Source organism: Hemitrygon akajei, chromosome 11, assembly GCF_048418815.1.
Source record: "Hemitrygon akajei chromosome 11, sHemAka1.3, whole genome shotgun sequence".
NCBI classification, from domain to species: Eukaryota; Metazoa; Chordata; class Chondrichthyes; order Myliobatiformes; family Dasyatidae; genus Hemitrygon; species Hemitrygon akajei.
The window spans coordinates 48,117,361-48,145,122 of record NC_133134.1 but is presented as its reverse complement, the minus strand read 5'-3'; the positions used below and the strand labels follow the sequence as shown (position 1 = coordinate 48,145,122).

The 27,762-nt window shown below is 38.4% G+C and overlaps 1 protein-coding gene across 8 annotated transcripts in view; it reads right to left on the bottom strand.

Annotated features, from left to right (window-relative positions):
* Nucleotides 1-1,209: 1,209 nt before the first annotated feature.
* LOC140735579 (E3 ubiquitin-protein ligase MGRN1-like) overlaps nt 1,210-27,762 on the bottom strand; it is a 151,342-nt gene continuing 124,789 nt past the window's right edge. For 3 of the 8 annotated variants that reach the window (XM_073060785.1, XM_073060783.1, XM_073060786.1), the window contains exons 14-16: nt 27,173-27,218; nt 24,482-24,583; nt 1,210-4,500 (exon numbers count right to left, since the gene is read on the bottom strand). In XM_073060785.1, the coding sequence (XP_072916886.1) occupies nt 4,388-4,500; nt 24,482-24,583; nt 27,173-27,218 (261 nt within the window). In that variant the 3' untranslated portion in view covers nt 1,210-4,387. Of the gene's footprint in view, nt 4,501-18,016; nt 18,063-24,481; nt 24,584-27,172; nt 27,219-27,762 lie in introns of all 8 variants that reach the window. The other 5 variants (XM_073060790.1, XM_073060791.1, XM_073060787.1 and 2 more) reach the window with 4 other exon arrangements.

Below are 27,762 nucleotides of genomic sequence, written 5' to 3'. Positions count from 1 at the left end.
ACCTTCCACTTTTAATGTGAACTGTAAATAAGTCCATTTAAAGTTTTGTTTTCTAGCACAAGAACAGTCACCACACTGCACTGAAGTATCAGCCAATGTAGCTTTGGCAAGCCAGTTAAAATAAAGCACAGAGCAAACTTTGTCCTGATTGCTTACCAGCTACTTACATTAAGCACAAATCAGCACAGAATGTGTTTCAATATACAAGTCTCCACTTGGAAACGTTTTTCTTTATTTCACGATAGAACTATGGAGACCTTCAGTCTGCATTATTCTTGAAGCAATGTAGAATCTTCTATATACGCCTAAAAGTAGTTTAGATAGATAGATACTTTATTCATCCCCATGGGGAAATAACAGCTGTGAGAGCTGCAACTTTAATTTTGTGAAATAACCCTGAGCAATTCTACACAGACATTCAAGAAAAATGTATTCATGGCAGAAGCATGCCAAGATATAAAATACAAATTATTAAACTGTACAAAACAAAGCAATAAAGCACAAGATTACCTTCTTTCCCTTTTCAGATTACTTTTCCTTGTTCAGTTACGAGTGATCAGCAGCAGGATGTTATGAGAGACAGTATCAGATACTTGGCCAATGCTTAATTATGGACTGTGGTGTATAAACCAAAAATACACTTGGGATTTAATCTGAAAATTAATTGAGGAAAAATCTTCTCGTCCATGTATAATAAAAGTAGCTGTTCATATTTGGCATCTCACATTCTATTGTGAAGCTATCTCTGATTATGTCAGAATAAACGTGCCGATGTCACAGCAACATAATGTGACATCATAAAGCAGTTCAGCTAACCTCAGTGTTTCATACTTAAAAATTATTACATTTAAAACTTTGGTTTGTGACTTAACTTTTAATTATGCAATTCCAATAACACAAATGCAACTGAATCTCCTACTGTAGATTACAACATTACATGACTGTGAAATTAGACTAGGGAAATCAGAGTAAATTAGTTTAAACATTTAATCAGTAATATTATCCTGTTATGTTTTTCTTAGCAAAAAAGACTTTTATACACTATCCTAGCTATTATTTGATCATATTGTGTACTACCTTGATTGAAAAGAACACAATTTTTTACTAACTACAGAAGTACTCTGTGTAAAAGTGTACCAGTGTAAAAGTGTACCATTTTAACGAGAACTGCATTTATATTTCTTGATGCAGAGTAAAAAATCAAAAACCTTTAATGTTGCAACATTTTATTACAATACAGTATCCTACAAACAAATGTAAAATCACATTCATATGAAATTACAGTGAATTTCTTCAATCTTTTAAAATTATGCACTAGATCCATTCTGTAGTAAATGCAGCAATGAAGCACTATGGAAATAAGTGACTAGATATTAAAAATCTACAATGGACAAAATTAGATCAATATGATTCTGCAAGATAACCCACTCTATGCTGTTCATGTATGCTTTCCATGCCATTTCACAATACATTCAACTAAGCATTTATTTATACTACAGTATATAGAAAATTACTATTTTCTTCCAAAACAGTTTGAAATTCAAGATTTTGCTGAATCATTATTACCAGATCAAATGACAAGATTTAATTACAGTGACTTACATCATAAGATCGGGTACAAGGCACAGAATAAGGATACAATGTCAGCAGATGGAGCTGAATAAATATGCTGTATTAACCTCACCTCTATAGTCTTGATTCACCTCGTCTCAATGAGACCAAAATTCAAATTTTAAAGAAGAAAGTGAATACAGCAAAAGGTTTCATCACACATCTTGCTTGGCATATATAAACCTTAATCATTTACTATGCTTTTTAAAAAGAGCTGAATGGAGTTGAGAAGAGATCATGAGCATAGTTAGAAACAGCATATTTAATCTGTAGTGCATACTGGGTAAAGAATTATATTAAACCATTTAAAGTATGTATTTATCTGTGCTCTAATTTACCTGCATATTTTTATCATTTACTTCTACATCAGTAATTATGAGTAAAATTATGATGGAGAACCAAGTGAACAGCGATGAAAATGGAACAAAACGGGATGCAAAAGAGCTAGTACCTTTTGGCGAGATTAGATTAAAATTCAACAATTGACATGAAAGTACTTTAGGAACCAATCCAACATTCAGCAGTACCAGCATAAAACATCAGCAAATTGTATGCAAACATAATGAAAAGTTTAAGCAAATAGGTCAAATGCAGTCTGAAGTTAATATACAATTTTTAATCAGGGCAGCTTGCAGTTAACAAACACTGAGCTGAACTGAATATGCCTGGACTATTTCAATTTTGTGTTTTATATTTTGTGTTTTTCACTCTTTTTTTGGTTGCCATTTGTGCATTTTTTTTGTATGGGGGGGTGGGTTGATGTTTTTCTTTGAACAGGTTGCATGGTTTTCTTGGTTTCATGACTGGCGGTGGGGAAGACAGGGTTGTATACTGCATACACTTTTTGATAATAAAGGTACTTTGAATCTTTAGTGCTGGGGGGGTTTATTAAAATAAGATCTAATGGAATTAGATGGCTTGGGAATAATAGAGAATCCAGGCAATGGCATACTGCAGTTTAGACCAGGTTAAAATACTGCAAACTAATCTGCGGATCTAATTTACTTGGTTTTGTAAATTTATAGTTGTAACCCAATGGTGCAGCATTCCAGGTTAGGCTGCTATATCACAGTAAAACTAGATGAAGCAGCATCCACCATCAACTATATCTAATATCTTAATATCCACTTTCTCCAATCTGGTTAAAAGGAGCTGACCAGACAGATTTCGCACTGTTCCATCTGAGTTGTATAATAATGTACTAGGAATTACGCATTCTAGACCCACTTCTTAAATATTAGAACAGTCACCAATTACAATAAATATCCCGATAACTCTCCTGCATGCAAAAGAAATCTATATCTTTACTAACTGTGTCATTTATGCTTGGATATTTTAATTAGAACTTTTAGTATTTTTTGAGGTACTGCCTAAGGTAATAAAAGCTTCTTTAAGCAACTCTCAAGCTCTCTGTGGATCAGACGAGAGTGTGTTTAAACTCCGGTGGAACAAGTGCCATCTTTAACTTTGCATCACTTTTTCTTTAATTGCAATCCTTGGATTAGTTCTGTGTCAGATACCTTGCTGTTGAGATTCCCTGTGTTTCTATTACCCTTTTCAGTCTGATATGAAATTGTAATAAGCCAGCGGATCAACTTCTACACCACAAGCCTCCTGTCGCTATGGCCACAATAAAAGTACAAAGCAGCGCTGACTTTATGAAATGGTTTTTGAGATTTGCATCCTTTTCTGGAACCTATCCCCTATGATAGTTAAGGTTTACTACACTGGAAAATTGTGGGTTATATTTCCTTCAGACAGACGTTCCAATGTATGAGTTAATGAGGTAGACACCACAAAGACAGACAGACTACAAGATATCACAGACTATACATTAAAATTCTACTGCAGATTATATTCAATAACTTTAACGTACTTAAAGGTTAAGGTGGTCAGAAGAAAGTATATTACTTGAGAAAGTGTCTTATTTTAGGTGGTAGTGGAAAATAATCATCTGTACACATTTCCAATGGCCTGCAGCAATGATCCTCTATTCTACCTCATTCTATAATATTGTTCAGTGTCCAGAATTAATCACACTAAGACAGTTCACTTTACTTGAGAGTAAATTCTAATATTTCAGTATTTGGAAAGATAAAAAGTTTTTAAAAAAGGTACCTATACAAGGAATAAAACATTCTGCACAGGCAATAGTATACCGTCCAAAGTACAAACTTTAGGACAAACTATACTTTTTTTTAGGAGAAAGAAAGATGTAATTTTTTTCAAATCATGCATTATCAATGGTTATTTATTGTAATGGAAAAATCCAAAATGGATTCAATCTATATTAAATGAAGCAATAAATAAATGCTTTACATGTTGTTCTTCAGCGCTGCACTTTAAGTGAGAAATTTAATTGCAAAAAGTTTTAATTGTACTTCCTTAAACGAGAAAATCTGAGCAAGAGCAATGAGCTGCCTTGGTTTTCTATGTAGTTATTTGGAGTAAAATATGAATTACCTAATCAGCAATTGTGGTTTATGATATTGTATTACGTATTACAGAACATGAACCATTACAAAGGAACAGTCTGACCACTGTGAGGAATAGGTTAGTCAAACTGCCAATTATGGAAAGTGTAAAAGAGGAAAGCAAGTTTAAGTCATGTGGATGTTAAAAATACATGGTGCAAATGATAAATTAGGACACCATAAAGCATGGCGAACTATTATAAAGTAAGACAACTAAGTGTGTCATGAAGACAAAACTGATACAGGGACAGCAGATCTTACATGGCACATGCAATTGGTCATCCTGTGACTAAGTCGAATGCTCAACGAACCTGGCTCTCATCCTCTATAAGAGCAGAACTAGAGGCAGCAAGAAGAGGCTGAGATGAACTGTTGGTGCTCTGGCTTTTCAGGCTCTCGGTAGAGTCCGAAGTTCCTGCAGAAAAATACACAACAATAAAACATCTCACATTTCAAATGGATATAGTTCAGTCAAGAGACTGTTTCACATTCAGTGATCCAGTGGGTCAGTTAGATATATTTTGTATCTGGGGTGAGGAAGAGCTACTTGCCATTTCATCATATATAAATGGCATGACATGCTACTGTCCTCTGCATGTTTTCTTGAAAGCAATGTCCCTTCACATTAACATCTAGCATGTTTGTAGGGTTGTTCGCTCAGCCTGGAGGTTAGGTTGCAAACCTTTTGTTACCAGTCAAGGTGACATCATCAGTGTACAAATGAGTGTTGTTTCTGCCAAATACTTAATGTTTATATTTGTTCGACTCATTGTTCTGATTGGTTAGCTGTCACATTGGCTGCTAATCTTCACTGGGTCCCCGACAACCGGACAGCTGAGTGATCTTCACTGGCCCGTATCCCTGGTTATCGGTCTTTGTGAGCACTGGTCCGTCGGGTGTCCGTGGCTTACGCCTCAGCCCTGATCCCACAGACACATAGGTTCGTAAATTATGTCCAGTTCAATGTGCTTGTTAATAGTCTTCCATTGAGAAGCAAGTTTGAAGAATTCTCTTGATTTCTTGTTTTGTGCTACTGCCAGGATTTTTGTAGCTTCCCAGGAGTTGTGACAGAGGATCATGTCTTCTTATAACTGGCTGATGTTCATGAAGTCTTGTGGATAGTTTTCTCCCTGTCTGTCCTATATATAGTGTTTGGATTTGGTACATTACGTTTGTTTTCTCCACATGGACTGGTGGATATTTACGTCTCGGGATGAGCGTTCTGATGGTTATGCTGGGTTTGTGTGTTACCATTATTCCATGTGGACAGAGCAGTCTTGCCGTCATTTCAGATAGCCTTCATCAGATGTCTCATCTGGAGAGACAACCTTTTAACTCCGAAAAAATAGACAAGAAAGCAGTTAACCCTACCATAAATCAGGAATATTTTCAAAATGAGGGCAAGACTGCTCCAACCACACGGAATAACGGTAACACACAAACCCAATACAACCGTCAGAATGCTCGTCTTGAGAATCAAAGATCCAACAGTCCACATGGAACCACGTGGAGAATACACCAAATCCAATGTGGAGACTGTTCCAAATGCTATGCAGGACAGATGGGGAGAAAGCTATCCATGAGATTCCACAAACATCAGATAGCCATAAGTCAAGATCCTCTATCACACATCTCAGAACATGAAGACCAAGAAGGACACAAGTTCATCTGGGAAACTACAAAAATTCTGGCAGTAGCGCAAAACAAGAAATCAAGAGAATTCTTAGAAGCATGGTTCTCAACAGAAAGCTCTATAACAAGCACATTGAACTGGACGCAATTTATGACCCTATTCATCTACAGGATCAGGGCCAGGGGTGAGACACGGAAGATCACTCTCACAACGATGAATAAACAGGGATACAGGCCAGCGGAGGTCACTCAGCTACCTGGCTGGCTGGGACCCAGCAAAGACTAACAGCCAGCACGACAGACAACCAATCAGAATGAGTCGGACCAATATAAACACAAGCACTCGGCAAAAAAAAACACTCAGTTTCATAGTGATGATGTCACTTTGACTGGTGACGAATTGCGTCTGTGACCTAACCTCCAGGCTCGGTAAACAAGCCAACCCGAGCCACCAATCTTTGCTTTCATTTCTAACATCTAGCATCCTAAAAGTAAAACATCATGCTTTAATCATTAAATTCACACATGGAAATATCCTCAAGAAACATTATCGAAATGAACGGTTTAAACACAATCCCAACAATGCTGAGGCATATTGACTGATTGTAAGATTATGCCATGTAATTTATACCCATAGCTCAAATGCTTCCTCATCTTCAGGTTAATGCATTTAAAAGCAGGTTTAATGTGAGCTACAGATAAACAATCTCAGATGGTGACACTGAACCTTAGATGTCATGACAAATCAGCTGGTTAAATGGGTCCCAACAATGGCTTTGCGCTCATCATCGGCAAGATCAAAGATTTGATTGCGGACTTCAGGAAGGTGAAGTCAGGAGAACTCACACCAGTGCTCATTGATGAAAGAGTGAGCACCTTTAAGTTCCTGGGTCTCAACACCTCGGAGAACCTCTCCTGGGGCCAACACATTGATACGATCACAAAGAGGGCAAACCAGCAGTTCTACTTTGCCAGGAGTTTGAGGAAATTTGTTTTGTCACCAAAGACTCTTGCAACAATAAATATATTGTGAAGAACATTCTGAATGGTTGCATCACAGCCTGGTACTGAAGATCCAATGCATGACACAGCAAGGGGTAGACTTAACCAGCTCGATTATGGACACAGCCCTCACTCACTAAATGCAGAATCCATCGTCGAGGGCCCATAACAATCAGAACATACCCTCTTCTTGTTACTACAATCTTGGAGGAGGTACGGAAACCTAAAAACCTACACCTAATGATCCAGAAACTGCTCTTTCCCCTCCACTGTCAGATTTCTGATCAGTTAAAAAACATGACCTTGTTATTCTATTTATCTGTGCACAATGTATTAATTTTTATTATTGACAGCAATTTTCTCTTTGCACTAGACTGCTGCCACAAATCATCAACAAATATCACATCATATGACAGTGATAATACATCTGATTCTGATTCTAAAGAATTCAAGAAATGAGAAAATTTAAGTAATTTTACAAACTAATATTTAATAAGTATTGAACTATGGTTATGGTAGGACTGTCAGTAGATTTATGTAACATGCTCAATTAATGACAAATTAATATCTGATTGTGCTCTTAAAAGAAAACAAAAGTCAGAGCTTTAAAAAAGAACCTTGTGAAATACTTTCTACATATCTCAACTTTACCATGTTGCCCCCAACTCCTGCCTACTCAAAAGTTTCTTCAGAAGCCCTTACCAACTCTCCTAACTCTAGAAAAGGAAATTGAGGAAGAGGGAGAATAGCAGAATGAAGTTGGAGAGGAGAGAAAGCAGGAGCACAAAGTGATGGAAGCAATGGAGAAGAGGTGAAAAAAAAGAGAGGAGCAAAGAGCAGCTGGGAAAGATAGACTCATGTGCAGAGGTAAGAGGATATGCAGTGAAGGTCCAAAGCCAGGATCAGACCACAAGACTAAAAAGCTGGACTCAGTCTGATCCACATGCCATGTGCTAGTCTGTGGCTCAATGCAGTGCTACTCTGAGTAACTGGCTGCACTAAAAAGATTGCTGGAAATTGGATTTATTCTAAATTTACAACACTGCCAGGATCCATCCTTAATGTGGTATTGGGAAAGGAAACCCAGAAGTGGAAGATGCTAGAAAGAAAGGAGAGCAATGATTTCAAGTTGAAGGACATTTCAGGGATAGGGGCAAACCAACAGAGGTATTTGCACTCGTTAACAATATTACATTATGCCATTTGAAGTTTTAGAGTCAGAGTACTTCCACTGGACTATTCAAAAGAAATTCATAATGCTTCAAAAAGACTAATTCAAAAATAATTCAAAAAGACTATTCATAATGCTGTTAAAAATGCCAATTAATCAGAATCATAATTTTAAATTTTTATATTTTTTGAAATTTGTTTAGCAGCCCTAGTTTGTTGAGTGAGAGTGGGGCAGATATGAAGTTGCTCAAGTTATGAACAATTACAAAAATATATCACTCGATGGTACATAATTTCTTGACCAAATACCTGATGACAGTCTTCTGCTGATAGCTGTTAAAGGTAACAGTAATTGAGCAGGACTGTGGAACCCCACAGGCACCATCCCCTGTAATATGAGTGAATGAGAGAAAACTAAGGATGTCTCAAAGTTGCAACACAGAAAGAAGGCCTTTCAGCCCATCAGGTCCATGTCAACTGTGATGCCTATCAATGTTAATCCCCTTTCCTTCATTAGGTTCTATTCACCTATGTTGCCACTCTATTCACCTATGGACTTGCACTCTAAAGTCCCTCTGTGCATCAACTCACCTAAGGTCCCTTCCATTTATTCTCTATGTTTTAGCAAAATTTGATTTCCTAAAGTATATTACCTCAAAATAAAGGATAAAGTAGCAAAGAGGTTGAATTATTATCTATTAATACATCAGAATTTTAAAATGTCAGCTAATGTTGTTTGGGTATGTCGTGAATGATGCACATTTTAAATACAGGCATAGCAATGATGGGAGTGGAGCATTCACATTTCAATTAAGCACTGGCACAATGTTGCAAATCATACTCAGTAATCGGAATATTTGCAAATTTTAGAGAGAAAACTGAAAACAACTGCAACTTAACATAAAGATAAGGAGTCAAAATTAAATGACTGTTTACATACAAGTATTTTAGTTAGAAAGCAAAATATCATATGCCATTTAGAATTATACATTGTAAATGCAGCAACTGCTTTAATGAACCCTCAAATATTGCTTTATCAGACATTACTGTAAGGACCAATCTACAAGATGCATCTTTTCACAACAATGTAATTGCAATTTCCCAATTAACAATCTTAATTCACATACAACAAAAAATTATAGAAACCTCAGTTCTCAAAAAATTCACTAACTGGAAATTAGCTTTCAGTATTTGCAGAATTTCCCATTTGTTAACTTAAATTCTGAATACAGAAGTCAGCTAACAAATAACTAATAACACGGATCACCAATCATATTTGATCGATGCAAATATGTGGATTACTCCTACATGCCATTTTTTGCTTTAAAAGCAATGATTGATCAATACAGCATAAATCAGATTGATTTAATGCAATTCAAAGTATTTACTAAAACTGACTGAACTCTCTACAGATTTTGTAACCAACTTTCATTGATTCAAAGCAACAATGGATGTGACTATATTGAGATCACAAACAAAACAAATTATCGTCAGATAAGGATCTCAGAAATGTGAAGTTATCTCAAAATTAATTATAAAGATTCAGGATGCAAGGCTCTTCAAAATTCTCACCAACATCAGAACCCAAGAATTAGAAGTATAAATCAACTTTCCCTCTAACTTTTTTTACAGCTGCATGGACCAACCATTGCTCTAAGCAGGAAATTTTTACATGGCCTATAAACTATGCAGCATTTTAAATGATTTATTTTTGTTATACACACATCAAGCACACATAACTTGCAACACAAGTAAACAATGTCAGGCAAAACAACTGACTGGCACAATGACAAAAATAAAATGCTTTGACTGGACAGCGTCAGTGTTCAGCAGGCTGGTGGTTTATTAACAATAAGCTTCCATTCTGTGTTTATTGTTACAATTTGTAACAGTGTTGTAACTTGAAACACTGACAATATAAATACATTGAAACTCTAAAATGTTTTAAAGTAAAGGTTGTGGTACATTTATTATTTAGAAAATTTATAGATCATATTCATAAACAAGGTGTATAATAAATTAGAGTATTTCACAATTATATTAACATCATATAAAGAAAATTCCAGATGCACAGCAACAAAGGCTATACGCACGGGAGCATCTCAGTTACTGTGAGGCTACACACCCATGCAGCTTAGAGGGAACAGTGTTAGAATCATCCATCAAAAATGCCACTCGAACCATAAATCATTTGAAAGTAAGTAAATATACAGAATAGTATATCACATATCAAGAATTCAAAAACTCATTATCTTCGCTTAATTTTGTCTTCTTGACAGGTCACTACAGTTAGTTACCAACAGAGCACACTTTCAATACTACAACTGGTCCTTCTGTATTGCAGTTTCATAAGCAACTGTGGCCCCAACTTCTTGGGATACAAGCCCTCTTCATATGAGATATTACTATTAAAGTGCTATTTGAATCTTGTAGTATTTTACTGTGTTACAAATACATTGCTTCCAATGGATCACTTATGCTGTGATATATTTACGCAGACATTAATAGCATATCTACGTTAGGGAACTGTGACCTGTCATAGAATCATATAACACATAAATGAGCCCTTTTTGTCCACCACGTTAACATTGACTGCTGATGACACAAAGGTTGGAGGTGTTGTGGATAGTGTGGAAGGCTGTCAGAAGTTAAAGCGGGACACTGGTAGGATGCAACAATGGGCTGAGAAGTGGCAGATGGAGTTCAACCCAGGTAAGTGTGAGGTGGTTCATTTTGGTAGGTCAAATATGATGGCAGAATATAGCATTAATGGTAAGACTCTTGGTAGTGTGGAGAAACAGAGGGATCTTGGGATCCGAGTCCATAGGACACTCAAGGCTGCTGCACAGGTTAACTCTGTGGTTAAGAAAGCATACGGTGATTGGCCTTCATCAAACATGGGATTCAGTTTAGGAGCAGAGAGGTAATATTGCAGCTATACAGGACCCTGGTCAGACCCCACTTGGAGTATTGTGCTCAGTTCTGGTCGCCTCGCTATAGGAAGGATGTGGAAACCAAAGGAAGGGTGCAGAGGAGATTTACAAGAACGTTGCCTGGATTGGGGAGCATGCCTTATGAGAATAGGTTGAGTAAACTCAGGCCTTTTTTCCTTGGAGCGACAGAAGATGAGAGGTGACCTGATGAAGGTGTATAAGATGATGAGAGGCTTTGATCGTGTGGATAGTCAGAGGCTTTTTCCTAGGGCGGAAATGGCTAGCACGTGAGGGCACAGTTTTAAGGTGCTTAGAAGTCAGTATAGAGGAGATATCAGGGTTAAGTTGCTGGGGTTTTTTTTTTTTACGCAGAGAGTGTTGAGCGCGTGGATGGGCTGCCGGCAATGGTGGTGGAGGCGAATACGATAGGGTCTTTTAAGAGACTCCTGGACAGGTATATGGAGCTCAGAAAAATAGGGGGCTATGGGTAACCCTGATTAATTTCTCAGGTGAGGAAATGTTTGGCACAGCTTTGTGGGCCATAGGGCCTGTATTGTGCTGTCGCTTTTCTATGTTTCTATAATTCCCTTTGCCAATATTAGTCACATATGCATTTCCTATCTGAGTACACGTCCAAGTATCATTTAAAGATTGTAATCATATCTGCTTGAACCACCTCCTCTGGCATTTTTTATTCAGGTATCTACCTCCCAGCGTGTCAGATCTTCTTTAAAGTTCTCCCACCATAAACCTGTGCCCTCTAGCTATAGACCCCCTTTTTTTTTAGGAAAAGACCCTGACTATCTATCCTATTAATGACCCTCAATTTCATATACCTCTACAAGTTCACCTCTTAGCCTCCTATGTTCCAGTAAAATAAACCTTGCCTTTCTGATTTCTCTTTATAAGTAAAACCCTCCATTTCAGGCCACATCCTGGTGAATCTCTTCTGCATTCTCTCATTCGCTACCACATCCTTCTTTCAGTCTGACGACCAAAACTATACAGAGTACTCCAAATGCAGTCTAACTGATAAGATGCAGCACAACGTTTTAGCTCTTAATGCCTTGGCCAGTGAATGCAAGCATACTAAATGCTTTCTTCACTATCCACATCCACCTTTGTACATCAATGCTGCTAAGGCCCATGACATTTAATCTGTATGTCCAACAGAACTTGACTTCCTAAAATGTATTATCTGGATTAGATTTCATCTGTCCAAATTTCCATCTGATTTATACTCCACTGTACTGTTATTTTTCCTTATATTATGCTCCTCCAATTTTTGTGACACCTGCAAACTTGGTAATAAGACTGTCTGTATTTTCATTCAAGCACCAATCACTGCATTTTGTTGCACTCTTCCAGTCAGAAAATACACCCATCCACCATTACCTTCCTTTCACCAAGCTAAATCTGGAGCCAGTTTGTCCACATGCCCCATCACTGCGAAGAAACCAGCAGCCTTCCCATGTGTTGTGCACTTAAACAGTAACAAGCAGGTATTTTTATATGAGGCAGTTACATAAGCATCAACTATTGGATACAACTGAACATGCATGACAGAATTACACTGCACCCATAATGAGCACCCTTACCCTAGACTGGACACAATTACACAGGCAGCAATCGACCTCCCATGTTGGGCATCTACCCTGTCAGCATCAGTTCACCGAGGAGCTACAGCTGTGAAAGCACTCTCTGACTCTCTTGCATTGAGTTATAAATGCAAAAGCACTTATGGACCTTGCAGTATGGTAGACAGTCGCCTGGCACAAGTGACACTCCCATGTCCAGCTAAATGGACATTGCAGTCACAAGTCAGAGCACAAGTTAATCTATAATAACTGTGGTTAAAACAAAACATCGACTTTTAATATTATTTTCCATAGATGTCTAAATAATAATGGATATGGACCTTAATTTTACTTCGATGACAGAAATCTGCCAGCCACACTCTTGAGGACTTATAATATTATCATGAAGGGATGAAAAAATGCAGATGCTAGATATCTAAAATGAAATCAGAAATCGCTAAGGGCACATCTGTTTTTCTTCACACTATTTTTACCAGACCTACTGATTATTTGCAGCGTTTTCTATCATAAGGAAATATGTCCCAGATCATCTGCATCTGGACACCCATCTCTTGCAATAATTTTGATTAACATCTGAATTCCCAAGATAGACGATAATGAAGTAATATGTCTTCCATGAGATTCCATTTCTATAAACACTGCTACTGCAGAGCAGGTCACAAAAATAAAACCCGGAACCAGTTGATTTGTACCTGAATCACCATCAACCTCATTCCCAGAACCAATCCACTTCCAACTCCATAAGCCGCCTGCCCTACTCCCTCATTTACTAATCAGTATTGCACATCAAGTTTTGCAGTTCCCTTTCACTGACTGATTTACAAATGAACTGCAGTTTCCTGATTTCCTGGAAACTCATAATGGAATCCTAAGTAAATCAATTAAATTATATTATAATTTTTTACAAATACTTTGACCCATGGACAGAATCACATTTACTTAAACACAAGAGATTCTGCAGATGCTGGAAATCTTGAGCAACACACACAAAGTGCTGGAGGAACTCAGTAGGTCAGGCAGTATCTATGGAAATGAAAATACAGTCGACATTTTGAGCTAAGACCCTTCATCACAACTTCAAGGAAGGGGGAAGAAGCATGAATACAAAGGTAGAAGGAGGGGAAGGAGTATAAGCCAGAAGGTGATAGCTGAAGCCAGGTAGGTGAGGGAGGGGAGATGAAGTAAAAAGCTAGAAGGTGATAGGTGGAAAAATGAAGGGCTAGAGAAGTAGGAATCTGACAGGAGAGGAGAGTGGATCACGGGAAAAAGGAAGGAGGTGGGGCACCAGGTGGAGGTGATAGGTAGGTGAAGAGAAGAGGTAAGGAGGGGGCCAGAGTGGAAAACTGAAGGAGAGAAAAACGGGGGAGAGATTACAGAACAAATTAAAATAGGCAGCCAATGGGAAATCCTGCTTTTTGCGGATGTAGTCGATGTGCTCGACAAAGCAGTCCCTAAATTTACATCAGGTCTCACCAATGTACAGGAGGCTGCACTGGGAGCATCAGAAACAGTAGGCGACCCCAAAATATTTGCAGGTGAAGTGTTGCTTCACCCGGAAGGAAATGAATGGGCAGGTGTAGAATTTCTTCCACTTGCAGGGATAAATGCCAGGAAGGAGATTAGAGGGGAGGGAAAAATGGACAAGGGAATTATAGATAGAGCGATCCCAGCAGAAAGTGGAAATTGGGGGTGAGGAAAAGATGCATTTGGTGGTTGGATGCCATTGAAAATGTCCAGTGATGTGTTAGGTGCAGAGGCTCATGGGGTGGTATACAGGTGAGAGCAAGAGCACTTCTATCCCTGTTCAGGCAGAGGGAAGATGAGGTGAGGGCAGATGTTCAGGAAATGGAGGAGACATAGATGAAGGCAGCATCAATGGTGAAAGAAGGGAAACCCCATTCTTTGAAGGAGGACATCTCTGATGTCCTGAAATGGAAAGAAGGAACAAGTGCAGTAGAGATGAAGGAAGTGAGAAAAGGGAATGACATTTTTACAGAAGACAGGGTGAGAAGTAGTACAGTCAAGATAGCTGTGGACAACGGTAGGTTTATAAAAGATATCGGCAGTCAGCTTGTCTCCAGAGATGGAGACAAAGAGATCAATAAAGGGGAGAGAAGTGGACCAAGTGATTTTAAGGGCAAGGTGGAAGGTGGAGACAAAATTGATGAAATTTACAAGTTCAGGATGGGTGCATGAAGCACCACCAATGTAGTCTCAGTATAGCTCTAGACCAGTTGGGCAACACTACCAGGGGAGGATTGGAACATGAACTATTCCATGTAGTGATCAAAAAGGCAGGTGTAGCTGCGGCCAGTGTGGCTACACCTTAAATTTGAAGGAAATGTGAGAAGCCAAAAGAAAACCTGTTGTGTGCCAGAACAAGTTCTGCCAGACAGAGGAGGACAGTGGTGGAGGGGGACTGGTCAGGTGTGTTGTCGAGAAAGAAGAGAGCTTTAAGACCTTCCATGAGGAAAATGAGGTGATCAGGGCCTGGGAATTGAAAAGTTTAAGGAGATCAAAAGCACATGGATGAGGCTTTCCTTTACTGGACATCAGAGATGCCCCTCTGTTTCAAATAACAGGGTTTCCCTTCCTCCACCATTGATGCTGCCCTCACTTGCAACTCCTCCGATTCCCAAACATCCACCCTCACTCCATCTTCCTAATGCAATAACAGGAATAGAGTTCCTCTTGTCCTCACCTACCAGCCCAGGAGCCTCCACATCCAGCACCCTTTTCTCCGCAATTTCCCCTATCTTCAATAGGACCCTACCACCAAACACATCTTTATCTCCCCTCAACTCTCCGCTGTCCACAGGGATCACTCCCTCTGTGATTCCCTTTCATCCCTCCCCATTATTCTCCCTCCTTGCACTTATCACTTCAAGCAGAAGAGTGCTTCATCTGCCCATTCACCATCTTCCTCACCTCCATTCAGTGCCCCAAACAGTCCCTCCAGGTGAGGCAACACAACAGCTGTGAATCTGTTGAGGCCATCTACTCTGTCTGGATCTCACAATGTGGCCTCCCCTAGATTGGTAAGACCAGATGTGAACTGAGGGGGACCTTTGCTCTATCTGCAAAAAGCAAAATTTCCCACTAGCCAAACATTTTAATTCCAATTCCCATTCTCATTCGACATGTTCGTTCATGGCCTCCTCTACTGCCACGATGAGGCCACTCTCAGGTAAGAGGAGCACCACCTCATATTTAGTCTGGGTAGTCTCCAATCTGATGACATGAACATCAATTTCTCCACCTTGCAGTAAATTTTTCTCCTCCCTGTTCCCTCTTCTCCAATTCCCCATTCTTCTTCCCCCTCCACTCCTTCTCATCCACTCACCTGCTTATCACTCCCCCTCCCCTCAGTGCCCCTCTTCCTTCCCTTACTCCCATGGCCCACTCTCCTCTCCTATCAGGTTCCTTCTTCTCCAGCCCTTTACCCTTTCCTCCCATCACCCCTCAGCTTTTTATTTCATTCCCTCTCCCCACCCACCTGGCTAGGTTGCACTCCTTCCCCTCCCCCACCTTCTTATTTTAGCTTCTTTCCAGCCTTGATTGGCCCAAAATGTCAACTATTATATTTATTTCCACAGATGCTGCCTGACCAGCAGAGTTCAATCACATTTGTCTGTCTGATAACTATGTATGACCAGTAAGAGTTTCTCAACACGCCTTGGCTAATCTTGGCATTCCTTAATTATGGAATACTGAAAACCACATAAAGAGCTCTTATTCCTCCCATTTTGAATAGCTATCCGTGCAGACATTGAAATACTATTACTGGTCTTAAGTGTATGACTCACAAATAAAGTTCAATACAACTTTTGAGAAGAAATGCTGTAAGCTCAATGAGCAATTTTAAAAAGTGGTTAATGTCTAGCATAGCCTTTTTAAAATGAAACTTATTGATTCCATCTCCTTCATTTTTACAAGGTATGAAGTTAAAATAATTCACAAGAACTATTTTTCAAACTTCAATGGACCTGCTTTTTAAATTCAATGAAAGTGCAATTTCGACTCAGAATATTTAAGATGACTCTGGCACACTTTTTGGCAATCAAGTTCAAAAAGCGCAGCATACACAGAATACCTTTCAGACATTCTAAGACAGACTAAGGCACCAGCTAAAAATTAAAATAGCTGCAGCTGTAATATTGTGCTAACATGAATATCTCCTTAATATAGAACACAATGCAGGGACCTTTAAGGAGGATGGGAATGGTGTGTGTGGGAAAGAGAAACGGGGAGAAGGGGAAGGGAGGGTGAGAGGAGGTGGGGCGGAGGGGCAAGGAAGAGGAGGTGGACAGTACGGGAAGAGGAGTTGGACTTTACCGGAAGAGGTGGATGGTAGGGAAGAGGAAGACGGTGGGGAAGATAGGGAAGAGGAAGACGGTGGGGAAGATGAGGAAGGGGAGTGGGAAGGGAAAGGGGAGAGGAGGGAAGAGGAGGAGGAGGGGAGGGGAAGAGGAGAAGGGGTAGGGGAAGAGGGGAAGGGGAGGAGAAGGGGAGGGGAGAGAAGGGGGAGAAGAAGAGGGAAAGGAGGAGGGTAGAAAAGGTGGATGGCGGGGAAGAAGAGGAGGAAGTTCAGGAGGAGCAGCTATTTAGGGTGGTTGTAGTGGGGTCCATAGGGGTCAATAAGGACAGCAAGTCACAAATGCAATAGATGACATTTTAAGAAGGGCTTCAAGTATGGACAGATAATTAAAGTTAGAGGATACAGTTGTCAAAAACACAGTGTTTCCGTGTCAGTAAGACATAGTGGAATTTGCAGTGATATTGTAGAAGTAGGTGCAACTCCTTTTATTGATAGTTATGACGTAGGTCTGAAGTTTAGTTCTAGATTAAAAGGATCCAATTAATATGAAAAAGTAGTGGCAAACAATTGCTTTTAAGCAAGCAGTCAAGTGGAGAAAAGTATTGGAAAACTTGTTCCACATTTTTAAGAAAGTGGGCAAAAAGTAGCTGAACATAAGATTGGAAACCATGTTTTGACCTCCAAGCTGCATAATCCAGCACAACAGCTGCATTTCCAAGTGCAAGTATCAGCCAAAGGAGCTATATGAAGGCTGTAATGGAGTGGGACTAAAGCCACTTTTTCAGTTAATGGTTCAATAAGGGAAAGGGGAAATGTATGTAGTCCAAGTGAACAGCAAAGCAATGAAGTGATTTGAGAAATGCAACCTCATCCTGCTTACAGATATCGAAAGGCTTTGCATGAAGGAATGAGCGATTGGAGCAGATGAAGAAAGCGGCATTTTGGAAATGCCAACAATTAAAAATGCAGGCAATGAAAAGACAGCATGGTTTTCAACAGCAAGGTTATCTATTTGATTCAGAGTGGAGATGAAGAGAACCAAAAGATAAGGAGGTGGGATTTACTGAAGAGATGCACTTGAAAAGGGCAGAAGAGAGAGAGAGAAACTGAAATAATTAAAAATTTGCAGGAGGCTGTCAGATCTTTAAATACTTGGGGGTGGGTAAGAACGAAACTTCCTGAATATTCGTCTCAACAATTTTCATGCACATAAAGAAAACACAACAGTTGACATAGGCAAAAATCAAAGAGATTCAACAGTAAAGAGTGTTAACATACCAGAATTACTCTTCTATGCCATTTGAGCAGGAATCAGGACCCAGAGCTGCCCAAATCAGCAAAATTATAGATAGAAAAGGTAAGGATATATTAGATAGGTAATGAAGTCTATAAAGAACACACAAAAATAGAACACAAATGATTCCTCTTATTAATGGAGTATAAAATTGTAATTTTTTAAAAACATGTTAGAACAAATTCTGCTTAAGTTTTTGAATGTTTAAAGCTAATAAAGGGAACAGATTTTCCATCACTAGTTTCCAACCTAATGGTTAACAGCCATGCAGATACATATCTTTCTTTGGGTACTAAGAAATCTGAATTAAATACATTATTAGTAAAGATTATACTTGAAAATTAAAAGATTGTCTTATTTGCTATGCTAATCTGTCATTCAGAATTCACAGTGCATAACAATAATAAAATTCATGCAAAATAATCACATATTATGTTTAAAAACGTGATCTTTATTTCTTCAAATCAAGGGTCAATTTGCCAGTGACTTGGCTGTTCTGAGAAACAAATGTTCAAATTAGCACAGGGAATATGCTTCACTATAAAGGACCTTTCAAACCAGTTAGAGGGAAGTCTGTGTTGTCTTATAATTTTTCTTTTAAATTGCCTTTTTTAGCTCATTGAAAACAAATCTGAGCCTTACATCCATGTAGTAAACTACACTACCAAGACGGAAGTAGATGGAGGAATTTTTTAAAAAGACAAGTAAGACAATAGAGATCATTTATCTAAATTTTCAAAAGGGCTTGCATAAGATGCCACATAACAAATAAAAGCTCACCACAAACTGAGTTTGAAAAACAGTTTGAAATTTATAGCAACCTTGCACTCTGGAAAACCTATTATCAGAAAGAACAATTTCAAGTATCTGAAAAAGCGAACTAGTTTGGGGCTGCTATCTGCATTTACTTGTGCATGCCACAGAGACTTCAAAGTTGCTTCCATTTAAGGAAATGCCTGCAGCTTTTTCTTTAATGGTTGGTAGCCAGATAATTATGCATTTTATTTATGTTTAAAAAATATATATATATTAATCAGCCATATTTGCTAGATCTAGGTTTAAATTAATTTGGCAAGAGGAACTGGAATGAGAGCTGAGGATCGACAGTTGGTATACAAGTAGATGCAGTTTGTAATGAGACTGGGAGGAAAGACAGGCAGATGATAGAGCAAAATTGTAGTCAGTTAGATGAGTTGAAGTGGAACATGGGGGCAAAATCGAAGAGGGTGATGAACAGGACCGTAGGTATTTTAATTTAAATGCACACAGTATATGGAATAAGGTAGATGATCTTGTGGTGTAGTAAGAGATTGGCCAGTATGACGTGGACATCACTGAGTCATGTCTGAAACAGACACCCCACCCTGCAAAAACTCATTTCAGGGAAGTAGAAACCCCCCCCCCCCCAGTCAACCTCCAAGGGTGTATGTAATACTTTGTTTAGTGATTTTGTCCAATCTGTAAACCAAGTTGGGTATATGCAGAAAATGTGACATTAAAATATGCACTTACACATTATATTTTATCATGGAGTCATTTTTTTATTCTATTACAACTTAAAGCAAGTCTACAGGGAGTTTGGCTTCATCACGTAGGGCATCAATAGAGCAGCTCCTTTGCAGCTAGCCAGCTAGTTTAAATAATGTTAGCTATGCTAATGAACGAATGATACCTGTTAAACTCACCTCAACATGTCTTTTACAGTCATTTAACCCACCATGGGCAATAGAAAAGTCACTGTTGCAAACAGTGCAGCGAGCAACACTGTCATTATTTTTGACCCCTATTAGGCAGGAGTACACTTCAGTGTAGTCTGGGGTGAAGTACGTTTTATATTTTCTCTTTTTGGAACACTCTGCCATGGCGCAGCAGGACACTAAACTGAACTGATAGACAATGAAAGAGAGAGAGAGGTCAACTGTAAAGCTCACCCACAGAGAAAACTGATAGGTCTACTTATCACGAAGAGAGACCAATCAGGATGCTCCCTCTCGCTCTCCCTCTCAAAATAAAATTGATTTCTGGGATATTGTATATAATTTGCAGGCGTCAGGAAGCCGCTATATGGGAGACTCCTGGAACTTCTGGGAGAGGTGGGCTGTCTGCTGAAAGAAGATCATAGTTGGGAGCCCAACAGTCAAGGATACACATATTATCAAAATTACAGGCAGGCAGGAGAGGATGTGGGGTGGCACTGCTGGTATAAAATGAAATTAAATCCTTAGAACAAACATTAGTGGGAAGTTAGAGGATTAGTAACCTTTAAAAAGTAACAGAAGACAACTAGAAAATCCATAAGGAGAGAAAACTAAATATGAAGCTAAGTTAACCAATAACATAAAAGAAGAAAACAAAAGTTTTTCACATATATAAAGAGTAAAAGAGAGGAAAGAGTGTATATAGAACCACTGGAAAATAATACAGGAGAGGTATTAATGGAGGACAAATAAAAAGCAGACAAACTTAATAAGTATTTTGTGTCAGTGTTCACTGTGCAAGACACTAGCAGTATGCCAGAAATTCCAGAGTGTCAGAAGACAGAAGTGAGAGCAGTTGCTATTCTTATGGAGAAGGTGCTTGGGAAGCTGAAAGGTCTGAAGATACACAAGTCACCTGGACCAGAGGGACCACACCCCAGGGTTCTGAAAGAGGTAGCTGAAGAGATTGTGGAATGATTCTGAAATGGTCCTGGAGAACTGGAAAATTGCAAATGTCACTGCACTCTTTAAGAAGGGAGGGAGGCAGGAGAAAGAAAATTATAGACCAGCTTGCCTGACTTCTGTGGTTGGAAAGATATTGGAGTCCATAATTGAGGATGAGGTTTTGGGGTACTCAGAGACACATGATAAAATAGGTCAATGTCAGCATGGTTTCCGTAAGGAAAAATCTTGTCTGACAAATCTGTTGGAATTCTTTGAGGAAATAACAGGCAGGATAAACAAAGGAGAGTCAATGGATGTTGTTCACTTGGATTTTCAGAAGGCCTTTGACAATGTGCCACACATGAGGCTGCCTAACAAGATAAGAGCCCACGCCACTACAAGAAAGATACTAGCATGGATAGAATGATTCCAAGAATGAAAGGGTTAACTTATGAGGAGCACTTGATGACTCTGGGCCTGTATTTACTGGCATTTATTAGAATGCGGAGGGATCTCATTGAAATCTATCGAATATTGAAAGGTCTGAATAGAGTAGATGTGGGGAGAGTGCTTTCTATGGCGGGTGAGTCTAGGACCAGAGAGCACAGCCTCAGAATAGAGGGATGTCCATTTAGAACAGAGATGAGGAGGAATTTCTTTAGCCAAAGGGTAGTAAATCTGTGGAAGTTACTGCCACAGATGGCTGTGGAGGCCAAATTATTGAGTATATTTAAAGTGGATTTTGATAGGTTGTTGATTAGTCAGAGCTTTAAAGGGTAAAGGGAAAAAGCAGGAGAATGGGCTTGAGAAGGCTAATAAATCAGCCATGCTAGAATGGCAGAGCAGATACGATGGCCGAATAGCCTAATTCTGCTGCCATGTCTTCTGGTTTGATAAGTAACCACATTATTTCCTCTGATTTTCTGTTTTTTTGATCATCCACATATTCATATTTGCATTTAGAGTAATCAGCAAGGCTCTAAAAATCTAGTATGGAGCAGGAACTTCTGAAAATTGTAATAGTTGGACATATAAAAGCTAACAAAATGAAAACCATGAGGAGGAATACTTTAAGCTAACTTACAAAGCGACTGGAAGTAAAATTCTGCAAATCATCTGATCAATTTTATTGTTTACAAATTACATTTCTCAGCAATGTGCAGTCAGCCTATTTCAACAAGAGACATGAGGTTTGAAGCATGTTTTCATTGTGATGTAAAATGTTATCCTTTTGAAACCGTAATCCCATTGAAACTATATCCCCACCTGAGATCCTACTAAAGCGAAATCTCAAAATAATGTAACACCACTAGAAGTGTATTTGCTATTTGGAATGTAATTCAAAAATCACTACTTAGTAATATTTTTAAATTGTAGCCAACTGCTCACTTGGATACCACACAGAACAATGGAGAGTAGCAGGTCTGTTTGCTTAGACCAGAAGGGAAGGAAGAGTACAAATTTAGTCTGGTCAAAGAGGATGCTGCAAATTTCACTATCAATGACTAGCAAAGCTTTACCTTAAAAGAAAGACCTTTCAGTCATGAGGGCTGTCAAGAAGAAGGGCCAGCATACATCAGTGGATGGACTACACAGGCTGAGGTAATATCAACAGAAGGGAGACCTAATCAAACTCCAGCTGTTGTGTCTCCTCAGATTATGAGCAGATTGAGCCTCAAGGCTGTTGTGTGTATATGGATTCAGCTCACAGCATAAAGATGTGCATAGAACAAGGTGGCAACTTAGTGTCAGTTGTTTCATTAAAGTTGCTGTAACATCTCAACCTCAAGCAAAGGTATTTCGCAACTGAATGAGGAATTCTGGTCTGTTATTTACTAAATCCCTGACCAGAACTTCTGCTCAACCAGTCATAAGTCAATTCCAGACCCATTTCAAACGTCCTGTCAGAGGAAATATGGAAATATGCAAGTAGGCTGAAGAATATACCTTCTTGTTTGTCAGGGTGTTTAAAGAGCACTGAGTCACATAATTTTGCAAAGGTGAAAACTCTCAATGTGCCATTTATTTAGTACATTCTCACAGCTTTCTTCATACTCTTCAACATTATTTTGAACTATTCTCCTTGAAGAAGCTATTCTGGATTAAGTTTTCAGCACTATTTTTGCTAGGGTATCCCATGACCCAGCAACCATCCAATTATGTGCCTTTAAATAATACTTTAAACCCATGTCAGACAATTATTACTTCAGGACTGAAACAGTACAGGGAACTAAATGATCATAAAATTATGTTGATTTAGCATCTTCTGGTAGGCAGGTCAGCAACATTAAGTCAAGATAGAAAGACTGCACTTTAGGTGAAAAAGAACATGCTATTACAGATCTTTAGATTGACATTCAAATAATTACACAATGTTTCATTGTGGTAGGTATTGTCCTTAAACAAAACAGATTAATGACTTCAGTAGGTTAAGGTCTTTTGGTCTTCCTCATATCACTGCATTTCTATTAACCTATTGAGTTGTCCCACAGGCAAATGGGGCTCATCAGCTGTGGCTGGCAGCTCACCTGGAAGGAGAACTCTGGTCTCAAGCGGCTACCTTGCGGCTATACCCACTCGTGGGAAAGACTTCAGGAATAAGCCCCGAGGAAAAATCTGGCACTGGAGTCCCTAAGGCAGTCCTACATTTAGTTCAACATTGACTGGCAACTCCTGCGATGCCACTGGTGTCAAACTGTATCGGTCTCTGCCATTCCTTTGGACTCATCAGCTGCATGGAGAGAGGGTCTCTGCTACTTGGACAGTTCGAATGCAACATCCATGGTTGCCCTGACCAACAGAGGGCCTCCACTGACTTTTCAGTGACCAAGGTTACACTTTCATGAATGAAGGAATGTGGAAAACCCAATTAATGACGGATGGTGACCATGGCAATGGATTTTTCAGATTATAGAGTCTTTGTCGATTCCCAGCACTCAGGCTGGAGAATATTTTTGCTTTATTTATTTCTGATTTTTTTTTTAAATGTTTTGAATTGAAAGGTTAAAGTTTAAAAGTTCAACAAACTACGGTAATAGTTTTGGAATATTTTGAGTATCTAAAAGACTCACAAAATAGTTAACTAAATCAAGGACATTGTTTGAAAACAGCTGTCTTTTTAAAGTATTGTTAATGGGCAGCCCTTACCCGGCCCACCTCCATGTGATCAAATTTACCAGTATAAAGTCCGACCACGGAATGCAAACTAACCACTGCATTTGGAGGTGACACTGCATAGTTACAATTTTCCAACAACTTTTCTCAAAAATAATGAATATTTTAGGTGTATGAGAGCAGAGAGATGTTAGCCATTATACCTTGGCCATGTGTTAATATGGTATTTGATCACAGAACAATGTACTATAGGGATGAGTGGAAAAACAGAATGGTCTTGACTGGTTTTCCTCTTTTTAAACTAGAGACTGACTAGCTGCAGTGATGTCATTATGGACTAGGAATCAGTACTTAAGACTTCTCGATTCTATAAGTCATCTGGAACTGTCAATGGCAAGGGAACAAAATAGAGGAGGCCTTGTACAGCCTTATTACCTCTCTTATGAATATCTACAACCACATATAATGAAATTTGATTATTTTAACTGTAATACAAGTATTAAAATAAATCATATTGTTTCCTTTGTAAAAGGCTAAAACTCCATTCACTTAAGCTGAATTTATTACCTTCTTTCCATAAGCTTACACAACTGTAGACACACCCTTTATTCAGTTCCATTAAATTATCCAACACCCCAATCCCAAATACATACAAAATAAATTGTTATTATAAGAAAGATTATGTGCAAGTACCAGGCAGGGAAATTGCAAGAGGAGTGTCACCATCTTCTTTAGCATGGCTACCGTATTCACTGCTGCTATCTTGTATAATTTCCTCAGAGCGAGGTCTGTCAACTGTAAGAAAATAGATAGGAACTACACTGAAACCACCTAGATCTAAACGGTTACAATGAAAACCAATTTCAAATATTCAGGAATGATCTTGATTTTGGGTCTCTCACTTTTAAAGCCTCGTGTATTTTCATCTTTTAAGCTCCATTGTCCTTCCTTGGTTCTTTTTACAAAAATAATGATTTTTATTTAATTATTGTTTGTGTAATTTTTGAGCCAGATGCATATGAGCATTTTTATATGTCAAAATTCTTTATCTGAAAATTTTTAAACATATTTGTGTATACTTATTTCTTGCATATTGCAGCACTAGACCAGAGGAAAGTACTTTTGCATACTGTAGTTGTCATAGTTAACTCAATAAAATTTGATGCCATTCTTGAATTTTGGCTGCTTTGAGAAATTAATGTTCATGGTTACATAAAGTGGTATCTCAGATTCAGTTTACTGTACTGAAGGTTTTTAACTAGATTTTTGCTCATTTAAAGGCATATTCTAACTTCCTTGGTGCTGTTTTCTCAACCTGGCACAAAATTAAAGTAACTTAATAATAAAAAAAAATAACTGTGTTGTGGAGATCTGTTAACTAGGTTGTTTCAAATTCTTGTCATGGATCACCACAGGAATTCCAGTGGTCAATGGTTTTCACATGAACTCATTTGATCCATGCAATAGAGAAGGCTACTTGGATATTCAACACAAAGAAATTCTATACAAAAATCTTTAATAATGTGAATGTAGCATTGCTTAGTGATTTAAGCCAGTTTCAAATATTATATCAATGCAAATTGATATAACTGTACTGTGTCTAACACAAATTTTCTGCCACTGGTTAAAGTGACAAAGCTAAGTACTTTCCTGCAAAGCAGGTTCAACTAAGACACAAGTTCTAGGCCTTACTTTTACTTACCTTGTTGTATTATACTGAAAGCTACATCTGACTGTTTGAGAAAGTGTGCATGAATGACTGGGTGCATGCATCAATGTGATTGTATGTGGCTAATGATCTATATCAAGGATGAAAAGACCAAGTTTAATTATCTTAGAATTATTGAAGTTCACTTGATGGCATTTAGTGGGTGGGAGAAAGTACAGAGGATTCAAAGGAATATAGACAAGTTAATTGAAAGGGTGAAGATGAGGCAGAGGGGAAGACCTGTAAACAAATGAAGTTATACAAAATTAAAGGTATCAAATTAAGATCTGTGTTACTCATTGTGACCTGGGAAGTTTGTGTATGCATCACTACGCAAATTACAGTGCAGGTACCCGAAACAAAATGGAAGGTAAACTACAGTCTGAACTTCACTGCCAAAGCATTTCAGTACAAAACTAAAAACTTCCTCCTCCTGTAGTTCTATAGAGCACTTGTGAGCCTTACCTGCAATACGGTATACAGGTCTGGTCTCCCTACCTGGGCAAGGATATACTTAGGATAGAAAAAGCACAACAAAGATTTCATGGATTTTTTCCCCCCTAGGACAAGTGATTAAGTAGATTGGGCCAAACTTAATCAAGTTTACAAGACTGAGCAAAGACATCACTGAAGTCCTGTAATTTTCTTTATATATTTCAAAGGGGAGAAGAAGCACTGATATTTACCCCACAAGGAGTATCTAGAGTACAGGGTCATTGTTTCAAACTAATATGCTGACCAGTCACGCCTGGAGCAAGAAGAAATTTTTTGTATCAAGATGATAGTAAATCATTCAAATTCTTTATCACAGAAGGATGGGGAGGATCAGTCACTGAATATAAGAATTAGAGATGGACTTCTGGAGATTTAAGGGCTCGTACAAAAAGCTATTGAGGCAAAAGATCAGCAAGATCTTACTAGGTAGCAGTGTAGACTCAAGGGGCCCACTAACCTGTCTTATCAATAATGTTCTTATAGATATTTTTTAAAACTGTACCATTTGGACACATATCGATTCGTCTGTGTGATGCTATCATTTAGTGTGAACAGATATTAATTATTCGGTGTGAATATACAGCAAGATCAACTGGGATACATACATTAAAAAAAATTAGAAGATGGAAAGGCACAGAGAGAAGTCTGAAATAAAATATGGGAGCTTTGGCTTTATTAATTAGGGCACAGAACTAAAAAAAAATGAAATGTACTAAACCTTTATAAAACACTTTTAAGCCAGCCTGAACATTGTGGGCAATTCAGGATGCCACAGTTTACAAGCTATATGAAAGTCTTGGACGTGCAGTAGAAATATGATGGAATGGTATCAAGAACATAAGACACCAGTTATCGGTCGAGTCTACAGAAACTTATCAAGTCCTCCTTAAAGCAAAGGACTTGACAGTATACAATAAATTTAAAACTGTTTATATTAATAAGAAAGATTGACCATTGGAACAATCAGATTTAAGCTAAAAGAACTTGCAATAGTATGCTTTCTAATGAAAATGCAATGAGTTTTGAAGATCTGGAAAGCGTTTCTGGAAAAGGAAGTGGGGAAAAAATATTTATATTTTATAGCGTCACTGGAAAAGAGACAAATTTTCTAGCCTCTTCAAAGGCAGTGAGTTGACTGGCCTCCTCCTGTACAGTAGCAATAAGTGCTTGCATGATCTCACCTGGACTGTGCGTGTGCATTTCCGGAGATTCTTCAGTTGTCTCAATCTGCGAAGCAAAGTGCCAAGTTGGTTGTCATAAAGTCAGTCAAAGTATGAACAGTATACTATACTTCCATGCTCATCTATCTAAATGAGCATGCTGCAGAGTTTTTTAAATCACTTCTTTAATGGAATTTGTCATTGATTCTTGAAAATTTTCTAATAACAAAATCTGAAGAAGCATTTATTGCTACCACTTTGTGACTGAGCAAGGAATCTGCACTTACAGCCCATAAACCATACACTACTTCCATACTTTTAAATACAATGCAGTTTTAAAATAACATTCACCACTTACACAGGAAAACACATATTTGGATATAACATGTACAAATACTGAACCAAATTAAATTCAGTGACACAAGAGGTACTGCAGATGCTGGAGATCTAGAGTGATACACAGAATATGCTGTAGGAGCTCAGCAGGTTAGGCAGCAACTATGGGTGGGAATAAACAGTCGACATTTCGGGCCGAGACCCTTCATCAGGACTTCAGCAGTTCATCAAAATTCCATTAAACTCAAATACCACAGTCTCTCTTCTCCACAAAG